General features: G+C 38.8%; 1 protein-coding gene across 3 annotated transcripts in view; it reads left to right on the forward strand.

Moving 5' to 3' along the window:
- The window catches only part of LOC111866632 (integrin alpha-9), a 39,232-nt gene that overhangs the window by 3,780 nt on the left and 20,218 nt on the right, over positions 1-15,234 (forward strand). Inside the window, exons 2-7 of one of the 3 annotated variants that reach the window (XM_023855765.1) lie at positions 4,659-4,838; positions 7,910-8,083; positions 9,036-9,181; positions 9,810-9,915; positions 12,287-12,425; positions 14,392-14,605. In XM_023855765.1, coding sequence (XP_023711533.1) covers positions 4,659-4,838; positions 7,910-8,083; positions 9,036-9,181; positions 9,810-9,915; positions 12,287-12,425; positions 14,392-14,605 — 959 coding nt within the window. The remainder of the gene's footprint in view (positions 1-4,658; positions 4,839-7,909; positions 8,084-9,035; positions 9,182-9,809; positions 9,916-12,286; positions 12,426-14,391; positions 14,606-15,234) is intronic. The other 2 variants (XM_023855766.1, XM_033752357.1) reach the window with 2 other exon arrangements.

The following is a 15,234-nucleotide window of genomic DNA, read 5'->3' on the forward strand; positions in this document are numbered from 1 at the left end:
AAACATTATCAGAAACTGGAATCTCACCCCAACAACGCAATAGAAGCTCTCCTTCAACCTACACAATACAGAAGACTAAGACGAACTTGGCCAAACGATCTCCAGGAAAACTGAGGTGTAATCGATGGATTACAGCTCTTCAAGCCAACCTAGTACAATAGAATAATTATTGTACATGACAGCAAATTAGCTCATAGAATGTAAATTCAGATTGCTAATAAATGATAAATAAATAAAAAAAACATCTGTTAGAAACTGAGTCAACCCCAGGGCCATAGCGGGGCTGGAAGGGTTCGGACGATTGAAAAATCCAATCACTGCAACAGGATTTGAAAGCGCGACATTCTGGCATGTAGAATAGTGCCTCAAATAACTACGCTACCGCGTACCCCCCAAATATTAACATATAGGCACAATATTTGAATAATAATTAGGTACTTATATTATCATTCGAGTCTTCTTACTCTTTCGGAATTATTTAATATATAATAAACGAAACAAGCTTTTCGGTAGGCTAAATAGTGTGCGGCCGGTCACGGTAGCCGAGCGGTCTAAGGCATGTACTGTCTTCGCTCGCTTGTAAACCGGGATCGTGGGTTCGAATCCCACTCAGGGCATTGATGTTTAGTTTGTGTGTGTGCGTTTTTCTGTATTTGTGTACAGGCCTTGCGACGAGCTGATCACCCGCCCAAGGAGTCCTACCGAATGTGTAAGATCTAGAAAACCCGAAGTGAACTGAGAAGTTGATGGAGGTAGGCCTAGGCCCACTGAGGCTGTAGTGCCAAGGAAAAGAAATAGTGTGCGAGTTGCTTGTCATCCTGAATCTCCCTTCACTTCTGACAATGCGAGGAACAGCAGGTCCCTTTCTTTCGAATCCGGCGCCAAGTTACTTGTCTCCTCTACAAGCCACCATCTTTTCTACTTTCATCTATCGTCGGGAGCAAACTGGGAACTCCTCCTACTACGCACTCCCATTGGGACTGAAATTAAATGGGACATATCAACTGATGGTCTATACTGATGATTTGAATCTAGTGGGGGATAACATAGACACTATGAAGACAAACTCAAAGAACTTTAATTGGAGATAATAAGGAGGTTGGTCTATAAGTAAACGCAGAGAGAGCTAAGTATGCGAGTATCCTGCTGCCTCGTCATCATATTGCAGGGCAACTCATGATATAAAGATAGCTAACAGGTCCTTTGAAAATGTGGCTGGGTACAAATGTTTGGGAACGTCAGTACCAAATCAAAATTTGATTCAGGAGGAAACTGAAAGGAGATTAAATTCGGGTAATGCTTCTTACCATTCAGTGCAGAGCCTTTTTCTTCCCCGTCTGCCGTCTAAGAACGTAAAAGTTAGAATAAACAAAACTATAATGTTGCCTGTGCTTCTATATAGGTGTGAAACTTGGTATCTGACAGTAAGGGGAGAAAGGTAGGGGCACGTGGTAGCGCAGTTAGTTGAGAGGCTACGCTACAAGCCGGAAGGGCGCTGGTTCAAGTCCCGATAAGGTAATTGGATATTTTTCAGTTCACCTAATCCTTCCAGCCGCACTATGGCCCTGGGGTCCACTCAGCCTCTAACAGAAATTAGTACCAGGAATTAATTAAATAATTTTCCTGGGGAGTAAAGCGCGGCCGGAGCGTAAGGCTGACAACCTTACCGCCATCTGTGAGCCGATTGCCTAAATAAGGTGGGACCCTCAACGTCTCACAACCCTATGGGCCTTCACGGCCTGGTACATGGATAGCTTTACTTTCTTTAAATTTTTGTAAGGGGAGAAAGATATTTAATGGGCAGTCTATACAACAGTAATTCTGAAAGAGAAAAAGTAGGCACTCTGTGTCAACATTTGTTTGCATTAGCTGCTGGTGGTAACGCTACGTGTTTCTACCATTTCCTTAGGTCATCTTCAGGCGTACAAAAATACTGGTCCTATAGTTCCTGAATTGAGTCATTGATCATTATGTATTCATATTGTATTTGTATACATTTTTATACTAAAAATACACTTTAGTTGAAATGTAGTTCAAATATGGTTAAAACTTGACATTAAAATGATTTCGAAAATCCACCACAACAGATTAAATTATGCATAATGTTTTCTGTCACCCTAATGAACATAAAAATCGTCAATAAACTTTCTAATAAATCGCATGAACACATATCCTCCTACTGAAGCAAATAAAGTTCAAGAACAAACAATCATAGACAAATACTAAAGAAGAACAGGTATCAACAATCAATTACAAATCACAAATACAAATAAATCTCCCACAAAACTTTCAGGAGAAACACAAGGAACACAAAAAGGAAAATGAAAAATTGGCCACCTTCACATATTTTGGCCATGAAACCAGGACTATTAGTAATATGTTTGGGAATACACATGTGAAAATTGCCTACAAGACTACGAATAAAATTGGACACCACTTGAAGCCTGCAGTAGAAGCAGGAGACATATACATCAGCTGCAATGCAGTGAATGCCCGAACACATAGACGCCAGTAGGACCAATTGACAATACTTCAAATTCGCACAACACATTCTAGAAACAGACACGAATGCGATACACTAGACAAGACAATGGAAATATTACACGTAGGAAGGAAAGTACCAAAGCTCAATAAATTAGAAAAAAAATCATATATTCAGCACAACCAAGAAGGGTCTAGAAATGAACGATATATTTACAGACATACATAACCTTACATTTGTTATTTTAATTAAGACATACATGCATAAATAACCCTAGCCCCTCCCATTCTCACCACCGTCCACAGCACTGCCCCCCTCCAACCTCATACAACTCAATCATTCACAGTATACATATACACAGGTACCCCTTAACAAGCAGTGCAGACAGAACTGACACAACATAGCAATAGCACCACCACGGAAAACTGTGTATATACACATCAGATTTGAATATGTAAGTACACGTACTAAATAACACCAAAATTCACTTAATAACAAGTCTAAATTGTTACAACTAAGTCCACGTATAAACAACCTGAGAGTGATACCCACAATAACGAGTATAGCCTTTACACGACAATAGGTAACCATTATAGATACGAATATACAAAGCACCCTACATAATGTCGATCGTAATGTATATATAAGATGGTACAACTCAGTTTCCATGAAGGTCAAAAGCAACACGACTCAGATTCTGAGGAAATATCCCAGCAAGTGTTTACCCATATCACAACTATCACTACCACAGTGGAAAATCCAAAAGACACATATACAGATATGTAAGGCCGTGCCATAGCTCAAGCGGATAGTTGCTGGCAGCGGCCCGGGTTCGATCCCGGTTCTGGTCAAGTGGGATTTTTGGTGGACAAAGTGGTGCTGGGGCAGGTTTTCTCCGAGTACTTCGGTTTCCCCTGCCAATCTTCATTCCAACAATTGCTCCACAATCACCCTCACCTATCATCTGGGGCTGGTACAATAGGCCAGAAGTGGCCGCAGTGCAAGGGACTTAGTCCCACCCCACTAGCAATAAAAAAATATATACAGATATGTAGAGGTCACAAAGTCTTAAGTAAGACTTATAATATTAGTTATAAGTAGCTTAATCGCCATTTTATTTCTAATTTTAATTTTAATTTCAGTTTCTATCCTTTTAATGTCAAGTTTTATCTAAATTTGAACGGCATTTAAATTAATTTGTACGTATTTGTTAATATAAAAATTCATATAAACACATTATGAATACATATTGATCAATGACGCAATTCAAGAACTAGTACCAGTATTATTTTACTCCTGAAGATGACCCAAGAAAATTGTCAAAACATGTAGCGGTACCACCAACAGCTAATAAAAACAAATGGTGCCACAGTAGTGTCTATTTTATCTTTTCAGAATTATTGTTGTATTGACTGTCCCATTATATATCTTTCATATGATACACAACAAGGAGCATACCATAAACATTAAGGGAGGAACGTAGACTGAGGGTGTTTGAGAACAGGGTGCTGAGGGGAATATTTGGACCGAAGAGGGATGAAGTAACAGGAGGTTGGAGAAAATTGCATAATGAGGAGCTTCATAACTTATATTCTTTGCCACATATAATGAGAATGATCAGGTCAAGGAAAATGGGATGAGCAGGGCATATAGCACGAAGGGGGGGAAGCGGAGTGCATGTAGAATACCGGTGGGAAAGCCAGAAGGAAAGAGACCATAAGGAAGACTTAGACGTAGGTGCAGGGGTAATATTAAAATGGATCTCAGAGAGATATAATGGTATGGTATGGACTATATTGCTCTGGCTCAGGATAGAGACCAGTGAAGGGCTCATGCGAACACGAAAATGAACCTTCGGTTTTCTTAGAATTTGGGAAAATTCTCGAGTAGCTGCACAAGTGACCGCTTCTCAAGAAGGGCTCGTCTCCTTGTTGTTTGTTAGGTATTCTAGTGAAAATATAGATCCCTAGCTCTGCCTTAGCCACATGGCTAGAAACAGTACTAGGACAAGTACCTAAATGCAAAGGCAACAACAAGTGAAACAAAAAATGAACAAGATTTAAAATATAGGTTCTCTCTTCCTAATTATTGCTATATTGTTTGAAAATGATTTCTTATAACAAGCGACCTCTGTCAGCAGCTCTAAGAACTGTACTGAAGCTGTTTTCTTTTGCAGACATTGCAGTGGGTGCGCCTTATGAAGGAAATGGCGTTGTGTATATCTATCACGGAAGTGTGGACGGTATCAAATACGAACCAGCACAGATTATACAAGCGGAAAACATCGACCCGCAAATTAAGGGCTTCGGAATTAGCTTGTCGAAAGGTGCAGATGTAGATGGAAACCATTACAACGGTACGTGAATAGGTGTAATTGGCGATAGAAATATGAAACAGAGACGAAATCTGATGATTTGATGAACAGGTACCACTCAGGAAGAACCTCTTGAAATTACACTGTGGTAAAACTGCTAGTCTTCATAGAATTTTTGTTTTCCAGGAAATCACTATATTTAAATATTATAACATATTCGCTGTAAGACATGCAGGAAGTGAAAGCATGATAAGAAAATTGGATCCTTTCATATTTCCTACTGTCTTCATTTTCAGAATCACACAAAGAAATTATATGACTTTGGACTGGGAACCTACTCTAACAGTTGTCTGGAGAATTAAATTTGTTCTATACTGCTCTCATACAACACAAATTTTACGTAACATATTGATTTTCATGAATTTCACATCATTTCACATGACAGAAAATGATTGCAGATATCGTAAAATATATATACCCAATGAATTTCAACTAAAATATTTGTAATATCATTCACATGTAATAAAATAGATAAAAATTTAAAGGTAAGGTAAAGCTGTCCCTGTAGCAGGCCGTGAAGGCCCATAAGGTTGTGAGACGTCGAGGCGCCCACATTTTCTATACAATCGGCCCACAGATGGCAGTGAGGCTGTCAGCCTTACGCGCCGGCCGCACTTTACTACCCAGGAAGAATTCTAGCACTCATTTCTCTTAGAGGCTGAGTCGATCCCAGGACCATAGTGAGGCTGGAAGTAATAGGTCAATTGACAAATCCAATTACCTGGTAGGGATTCGAATCCGAGATCTTCTGGCTTTTAACATAGTGCTTCAACCAGCTACATGTATGTATGTATGTATGTATGTATGTATGTATGTATGTATACTACACCGTGCCCCGCAATAAAATAGATCTTAATGTTAATTGGCTTTGTAACAATTGCATATCTGCAAAAAAAATGTCATCAACTGGATTTGCGTATCGAAAGGAACGCTTTCAGAAGATATGCATACACAATATAAATTGGAATACATATTTTTATTCTTATAAATACTTTGAAAACCAATCAGACCCATTCTTTGTCCAACTCCTCACGCGAAAATAAAGCTGTCATATATCTTTTTCATTAATCGTCTTAGGTAGGTCTGACAAATAAGCAAAGTCTTCATCTCTGTTTAATACCATTAACCGTCGTTCTCCATATGACTTGAAATATTATATTTCGATCACTCACGACGGGTACTAAAACTTGTGCATTTCAATCAGTAAATTCGATGGTAAATTTTACTGATTCTATTTTCTTCGTTATTTCATTTAAACCTTACATAAGTTAGGTCATTTCTTCAGTATTAACTTTCAAATTTCACACAATAAATTCTCAATATTTTCCGACCCAAAGGGATTGACCTTATTTCACAAATTCAGAAAGTAAATTTAATGCCGAAAGCCAATAATCCTCTATTGGTCCTGCCCTAAACCACCTGAATCCAGTCTATTTCTCTCTCTCGCTCGCTCTTATATACGAGTATAAGAAACGTTTTGTACCATTCAGTGAAAAGCTAAAATTAGGCAGTTTAAGATTTACTATAGCATAGAACACTCGGGCAGTATTACATCTTATGAATAAAAGTTATGTAATATGTCACGAATGAACTAGCAGCGTTTTGTTTAAAATGAGGAAGGTTTTCTTTGGAATCAGCCTGTAACATACAGAATTTGATATTTTCAGTTTATTGTTAATTTCAACGGACTGTATCTGAATAAATTTTAGAAACATTTTATTAATTTCCTTGCTATTTAAAGGCGAAATCATACAATGTTTATGTAGAGGCTACATCTGACACCATTAGTCACTTCGACTGCAGAACCTACCAGGAAATAAATGGAAATATATCAGATACGGCTCCATAAGGGCTATATCTTGGCAGAAAACCTATGGGGTTCAGATCCGTCAAGACTCTAAGAATATCGTCGCACTTATAGTCGATATAATTTTTCCTACATATAGAACTGCTTCAAGCAATGTGTAGAAACGTTAGCTCATGCATTTTTGTGACGTTTCCTTAAATAGAGATGCAAGTTGCCTTTGAACAGCAACGATGTTATGTCCTAAAGAATTACATCACTATTTATTATAACAAATATCTTACATTCAGTATTTATTCTAAATAATTTATATGTAAGGGTATTTGTACTTTTTCTAGAAAGAAATTACTTTCTGAGGAATCAGCCTATAAAAACCGAATTTCTGTATCGAAATTTCCCTTAAACTTTCGATGCCAGCGGGTCATACTCTACTGTCTTTTCCTTCTGTTTCTTTACCACGCGGTGTCCTCAACAGAATGCGCTTCTTGCTGTAGCGTTGTGCCTTTAAGGAATTAAAAGAATCGCATTAATGTCTATATAATTATTGTTCTAAAATATTCACACACCAGCACAAGTTTAACACTTCTGTAATTATTCGTTTCATTTTAATTTGCTCACGCCGAAACTGAATGAGACTCATGATCACACTTTTAGTACTACTGCACAGTTTTTAAGACTAACACCTTTCAACACTTTCTTCGTTAGCTTTCTTCTATGACGTTTGTATGCCAGTACCAACTTTATTACATAAATGGCTGTAATACGTATTGAACAGGACGGCTCAATGTCTATCTAAAATTTGGCCCTAATGTTGGAAATGTATTACATTTAAAAAAGAACTTCGTGGATTTAGTCCGTAAGCGAACTGTACCGACCGAGCAACCGTCGCTTGTCGGCGAACTTAGTGCCAACATTAGCGGATAGAGGGTGTTGCGTGGTCAGCACAACGAATCCCTATGTCCGTTCATCTCGGTTTTCTAGACCGGAGCCGTTACTTTTCCATTTAAGTAGCTCCTCAGTTATCCTCACGAGGCTGAGTGGACCCCGTTCCAGACCCACAATTTCTCAGGAAATCTTGTAGTGCTGGGAATCGAACCCGGACCTCTGGATCTGTAGCCAGGAACTCTGACCACTGGACTACAGAGGCGGTCAATGCATTACATGTAGATTACAGAAACAAGGAATTTAAATGCAAAGTAATATTTATTGAAAGAACAAAACCGATGACCCGAATACCTCCACTTTTTAGATATTGCTGTGGGAGCGTTTAAATCGGGACATGCTGTTGTGCTGAAGAGTCATCCCATCATCACCTTTAAACCCACACTAAACACTAGTACCAGAAGCGTCAGCCGTAAGGCCTTCAATTTCTCCTGCACATCCTGTCTCTCGTACACAGGCTGGAGTGTTCCAGACACCGTGGGTAAGTCACGTCTTGTATTTTGTTAACAAAGTGAGGGAACACGGTAATTAAACTTCAGGTTTCATGAGGGGCGGAATATATTGGAAAGGTGAGCTACTGTTGGTCTCTCAAATTGGTTCTATTCCATGGAATTAGTTGTCAGCTAATGCATCTGCAAAATCTTGTCTAATTTAGAATAATGTAGGATCACGAGCTTGTTTAAAATATTGAGCACATAAAAGTATTTTTCTTCAGTGTCTTCTGGTATATGTATTCAGGGATTTACAATTGAATATTTTAATCATATTTCTCGACCTTCCCAACATTTATGATTATTCAATGTCAAACCCCTGATATTACGTAAGCATGTGAAATAAAATCAGAACAGAACCTAATTATACAATTCTTTATTGGAGTCCGTCGTAACACAACAACATAACGGTCATGGTCAACATTACCTTAGCTACATGTTTCGGCTTTTAAAGCCATCATCAGGCAAAACACATGATTATTATATTCTCACACTATTGAACTGCAATTTCATTGTGACAGTAAGGCTGGATACTTGATAGTTGTTGCATTATAAAATACAAGGTATAATAATACAATGAATTATAAACTTATTAAAAAAAAGAAAATTATGAACTAAAATATGGTTAAAAACTCTTCTTGTGATGTTGCATATCATGAAGTCAGCTGTTGCAATTTTGTTATATTCCAGCGGACATATAGCGATATATTCATGGCTTGTATACATGTAGTAAACTGCTTGGAGACCCCGTGGTGTAGGCTTAGTATTATTTGATATTAATTGCTTGGCCGGTGCCTCATTTTACAATGAAATTTTTGTCCGCTCTGTTGGGAATACAGATTGCAACTTGAAGCTAATTATATTTTTATCTTATGATACAACCTTTGTCAATAGACCTAATTATCTTCATTACTATGTTCTGTCTTTCTTTATTCTGACCAGATGCTAAAGTGACGTTGCAAGTTGATTTGTCGTTCGGAAGAGCTAATTTTATCTCCAACGAATTCAGAAGGACCAACACGCATGCTTACAATATTACACTCCGGCGTGGGAAACAGTGGTGCAAAGATTTGAGGGTTCAAAATACTGTAAGTTAATATCAGAATAACACCGTCTTGTAATCTGATTCACTGATTCGTTTGGAAAATTCAAACTCTTGCTCTTCAGTACAGAAAAATCTAAGCACTTCATTTTGCATTCTAAATCAAATCTCTTAGGTGAAGTTCATTTAATGTTTTAAGCCCACAAAAATTAATACAATTTTCTCCCCTAAATTTTTTATTCATTTTCTCAGATGAAAATTATAAGAAACCATAGGTGAAATTGGATAGCTCAGTCACCATCCTATAGCAACTGGTCGTAAAAGTAACGCTAGAAATGTAACAGTCCGTGGAGGCCCATAAAGTTGTGAGGTATCGAGCTCTCACATTTTCTGGACAAGCGGAGATATGGACTAGCTCTATTGATTGGGCCAAACTGAGTAGGTTTTACCTGAAGACGGAGGCAGAATCCAATCTCCAAAAAACTGCGTTTTGAAAAATAAACAGGGCAATGTCATGGATGAAGACAGGACGAAGGATAATGTCCAAAAACTAATATTTGTATTAATGTACCATCGTCACACAATTTTAGCTCTTAATTACAGGTAATCAGTTATATTGACAGAAGTTGCATTTCAGATTCTGAAACTGAAATACTTTATCTTTACTTTAATAGCAGCAGATTGTATACAGAACAGAGCCGTTACTTCTGGCGATGACCTATGAATTAACTAACAATCCAAATAAGGTTCAACCAAGAGGACCACGTGACAGTGCTGCAGGTGAGTGTGTACATTATAACTGAACTTAGAATACTGTAACATATGAGGGGTTGTCGTGACGAATAGTAATGTGTTCTGGATGGAATGTCTGGATTTAATGACAGTTCTATTACAGTTATAATCACTTATAACAGCTCACAATCCATGGCTTCCTAAGACTCGCTCCATTCCTTACTGGACTACTAGTGTCTTCTCTTCTACGTGACTGACTTGGTTCTGATTTACGAGTCGGTATGTTGTTCCCTGGTTAGCCCTCCGCAGCTCAAAACTGAACTTCTCATGACCGAATTGTGACTCCCTTATGACTGAACTAACTTCCACGTGAACCGAATATAGTTCACTATGTCTTTCAGTTCCTCTATTATTCTGTTTTTCTGTGTTTATTCTTTGCCACAGGGAAGTGTTCACTGAACCGTTGCTCAGCAATGAACTATTCCAACTTGTCACGGAAATGTGTTTTAGCTAGCCGTTGGATGGCAATGGGCTATTCCGACTTACAGGATCCATGCCAAACTACCACTGGGATATGTAGTATATTTAAGATACTGAGATAAAAGAACTAAGGAATGTTACTTTTCGTCATGAGAAACAACCTAATCACAATTTCATCAGTTCTTACTCTGCAAACGACCGCCTCTGTGGTCTAGTGGTCACAGTTTCTTGTTACAGATCCAGAGGTCAGGGATTCGATTCCCGGCGCTACCAAATATTCTGAGAAGTAGTGGGTCTGGAACGGGGTCCACTCAGCCTCGTGAAGGTAATTGAGGAGTTATTTCAAGGAAATAGCCGCTCCGGTCTAGAAAACCTAAATTAACGGCGTGGAGATTCGTTGCCCTGACTACACGGCACCTTCTATCCGCTAAAGTTGGCACTAATTTCGCCGACAAGCGGCGGTCGCTCGGTCGGTACAATTTTCTTGCGGACTAAAGCCTCGGAGTTTTATTTTGTCAGTTTCTCTGCAAACATCTTCTTGTATGAGCAGTATGAGAAACGTTGCAGAATGAACAAACTTTGTGAAGTAAGGAAACTGCGCGTTTCATACATACACTGCATACAGAATATATAGATACGAAACCAAGGAACGGAATTAATCACTTCGAAACCATTTTTCATCATTACAGCGAGTTTTCTTGGTTGCGTACGCATGCTATGGGTTTGTGTGACTTGAGGGGGGTGGGACGGTGGGTCATGCACTTCTCTGGCCTTGAAGGAATTCTTATTTAAACTCAGTTTCATTCTACGTAAGGCCAATATGTTTTACAATTTTCTAAGTAACAGTACATCAGGTCATTTCTTATCTCAGTATCTGTCCAGGGCTTACGAATAAGAACATCGTAAAAATTCGTGTTATAGTGCAATAAATGTTTTTCCCCACTTGATTTCTGCATTCCCCATTTACAGAGGAAAAAGGAATAAAAGATAAGCACAAGTTACATAGCTTCCTGTTTAACGTATGGTTTAAAAGGTATTAGAGTTTTCGACGGACTACATTTAAAAATTTAAACTAAATTTCATTTTTGGGAACACTATAGAATATAATGTATTATTATTAATAATAATATTAATAAGAGTTATTTAAATATAACACATTCATATTCATGGTTGATTCAACGGTTCTGTCAGATTATAAAACGCTGAAGTCAGATGAACTTAAATAATAAATTCGGAGGGATGAGGAAGTAAACTATCGTGGTATAAATTGTGGTACTATCTTGAAATTCAACTTGAGTGCCCGAGGAAAACCACGAAATACATAAATGGAGATAGTTGCTGTCCTGGTCGAGATTCGTACTGGGCACCTCTAAAATGCAAATTGGAAGCGTTATTGCTTGTGTCAATTTGATCGATTTTCTTTCTATTTCATATATGTATATATGAAAAAACTGTATATGTATAAGTTACTTAAATACATAGAGCAAGCGGTGAATGCAATTTGAGTATTCATTTCCTTCGGAAGCTCGCGGCTAAGGTTGTTGCACTTTCGGTTACATTTACGAAGTTACGCAGCTGAAAGAAACTTCAAAAAACCACATCTTTGTCCTTCGGTTACTGCTGAGGGTTCATAAGAAAATTTGTAGTGATGTTGATATTGCCTGACTTTAGCGGAGACAATAACAAAAGCTGGAAGACTATAAATGAGAAAAGTATAAGCTTATCATATTTTGTCGCAAGATTATATCAGGTCTGTCTGTTTTTACTCATTAGGGCTGTTGATTGTTTGAAGCAAAAATATCCGGAATTCAACGTCAGGAAATTATATAAAAAAAGAAGAAATATATTTGAGGAGAAGAGACTTATTTATATTATTATTATTACACTAAATTTTTAACTTTCAATATCATGAACATAATTTCAGAATAATCACTTCCAGATGAGTTCTGCATGGAATGTCCTGTACTGGACAGCGCTCAGTCTACTATCATAACTACAATGGTCGCTTTTGAGACCGGCTGTAGAAGTTTTGTGTGCACACCGGATATTAAAATTGATGCAAGGTTTATGGGAATTGAGTAAGTATTTAATGTAGTCCAGTATGAAAAAGTAGTAATAATTTGTTGGTAATTCCCTAGACTTTGAAGCTTGGGTTCGATATTCCTCAGAGTCAACTTATATTTTTCTTCTCTCCTGCATGCAGATTATCCCTGGGCCCATCTAATCTCCTATCCAGTCGCTATCAGGGATTTTCTTCTCACTGAAACTGATCATTCACTAACATCTGGATGTCGAGATTAAGGACAAGTGGAATTATACCTCCACTTCTCATATATCTTCATGATGTTATGCTTAATTAAGCTCAGGAAGAACCTCACTATTTTTTCCCTTGGCACTACAGCCCCAGTGGGTCTAGGCCTACCTCCATGAACTTCTCCGTTCACTTCGGTTTTTCTAGATCTTACACATTCGGTAGGACTCCTTGGGCGAGTGATCAGCTCGTAGCAAGGCCTGTACACAAACACAGGAAAACTCACACACACAAACTAAACATCCATGCCCTGAGTGGGATTCGAACCCACGATCCCGGTTTCCAAGCGAGCGAAGACAGTACATGTCTTAGACCGCTCGGCTACCCTGACCGGCGAACCTCACTTTTACCTTTCGCAAATCATTTAATTTAGGATAAGGACGTAAGAGGCGGTTTCCAGATACAATGGTCTCAGTAAGCAGATCCCGACTGCAGACAAGAGAAGATGGCTCCCTCCCTCCTTTAGGGACTGTGCGAACACCCACAAACCTCCACCTTAAACAGCTGCCATATAACGACACATGACATAGGACGTCAAACTTCACGGAGTTTGCTAGACTCTGTAAGGAGTCTTCAAAAGGGGGTGGGCGGTAATATCTTTGTCAGTTGAGCGGCTATTCGCTTCTTACGAATAATTTTACACGATGGAGTTAATGAGTTAACGAATTTGTTTATAATATATAAGATTTGAGGTTTTCACAGCGGTGACTATGAAGAATCCGTCTTCTGGGATGTGGCGCGGTGTAGATCTTGTGCGAACAGACGTTTCGGAGGAGCGTATCGCCTACATCTTAAGGATAAATCTACCCTGAAAATGGAGGCGATACATTCCTCCGAAACGTCGGTTCACACAAGATCTACATGGCGCCCCATCGCAGAAGACGGCATTCTGTTTTATAATTTCTTTATTAAGCTTACGTTAAACAATTAATTTTAAAAATATTAATGAAAATTTTCCATTAAAACTTCACGACTGTGGTTAAAATCTCAGTGCATAAATAATATTTTTAAACAGCGAAACGAACAACATTTTTTTTTTCCAAAATCCTAATTCCAGTACCACATATGTATCAGCTCCCGCCAGAAAAAAAATACTTGATCTGCGGCGAAAATATATTGAAGATTTTCTTTTTTAATTCCCTTAGTGGGGGGTGGAGTCCAACTGGGTCCACTCAGCACGGCGGTCACTGATTGGCCTATTGTAGCCTGCCCCGGGTGATTATGATGTTGGAGAATTTGGTAGAATGAAGATTGTCAGGGGAAACTGAAGTACTCGGAGAAAACCCGCCCCAGCACCACTTTATCCACCACAAATCCCACATGACCAGACCCGGGATCGAACCCGGCCGCCTCGGTGGGAAACCAGCGACTAACCGCTTGAGCTATGGCCAGGCCATATATCGAAGTTACTGGAATATTACTTCTTCATAACTCTTGAGCATCTCTGAATCTCTCTTCTTTCATACTCGAACATTCCAAATCCTAAAATTGTCATATTATAGCGATTGAACATGCTGATATATTTTTGAGCATCTAAATAACAGCGCTGTGATTCTGCATTTTTCGTTCATGAATATTGCAATTATGTAATTTACTTAGAACCGTTTGCCTAATGAATCATCACCGATCCTGACTGAAATTTGTTTTATTCCCAGCACAGGATTCATAATATTATGATTCAATCTAGAACGGTAATTTTTTGTAATACTTGACATGTGACAACTGTGTTACAGGGAAACATTCATTCTAGGAGAGAAGCAGACTCTTGGTATAAGACTAGAGGTGGAAAATATTGGAGAACCGGCCTTCTTTACGCGTGTCAACCTGATCATTCCCAAGGTCACACCGGTTGTCGAAATTCCTTCAATCTGCTATGACTTGTCAAATCAGGACAGGAAGGAAACTTACGTCCTCGTGTGCGATATTGGTTATCCTTTGGAGAAAAACGTAATTATTCTATTCATCACATTCGTTGCGACGAATCGATTTCTAATCGATATCTTAACATTTTATAAGGAGTATAAAAAGAGACAGAACGGATAGGAATATACCAAGGCAATGGCCTGACACTACAATTCTGTTCATGGAAGTTACCAAGGGCCTGAGCGAAGCTCATCAGACTTGGTGTTCATGAAATAATTTGCTAATTCACTCTAGACAACACGTTTGCTGAAACATTTCTGATAAAAGCTGCGGAATTTTTAGTTTCCGACTAACTTCGAGTTACATAACCTGCATTTTGACGTGAATTGTATTCTTTAGGGACCCTCTTTAAGGATTTTATAATACTCATTTGCTAAACCTACAACTAGAAGCTTAATCAATATAGCGACTGGCTACGGGCTGGGCGACTGAGGGGTTGAAGTTCGAGTCGCGGTAGGATCAAGAATTTTATTTTGTCCCTGTCGTCCAGACCGCCTCTGGGGTCCACCCAGCCTCCTGTCCAAGGGATACCGGTTGTGAAGGTGAAGGGGGGTGAAGATGGCTACTAATTCCCAACTAAAGCGGCCTCCGTAGTCTAGGGGTAACGTTCCCACCTCATGACTCAAGGTACGCGGGTTTAATCCCGGCGGAGG

This window comes from Cryptotermes secundus, unplaced genomic scaffold (genome assembly GCF_002891405.2).
Source record: "Cryptotermes secundus unplaced genomic scaffold, Csec_1.0 scaffold967, whole genome shotgun sequence".
NCBI classification, from domain to species: Eukaryota; Metazoa; Arthropoda; class Insecta; order Blattodea; family Kalotermitidae; genus Cryptotermes; species Cryptotermes secundus.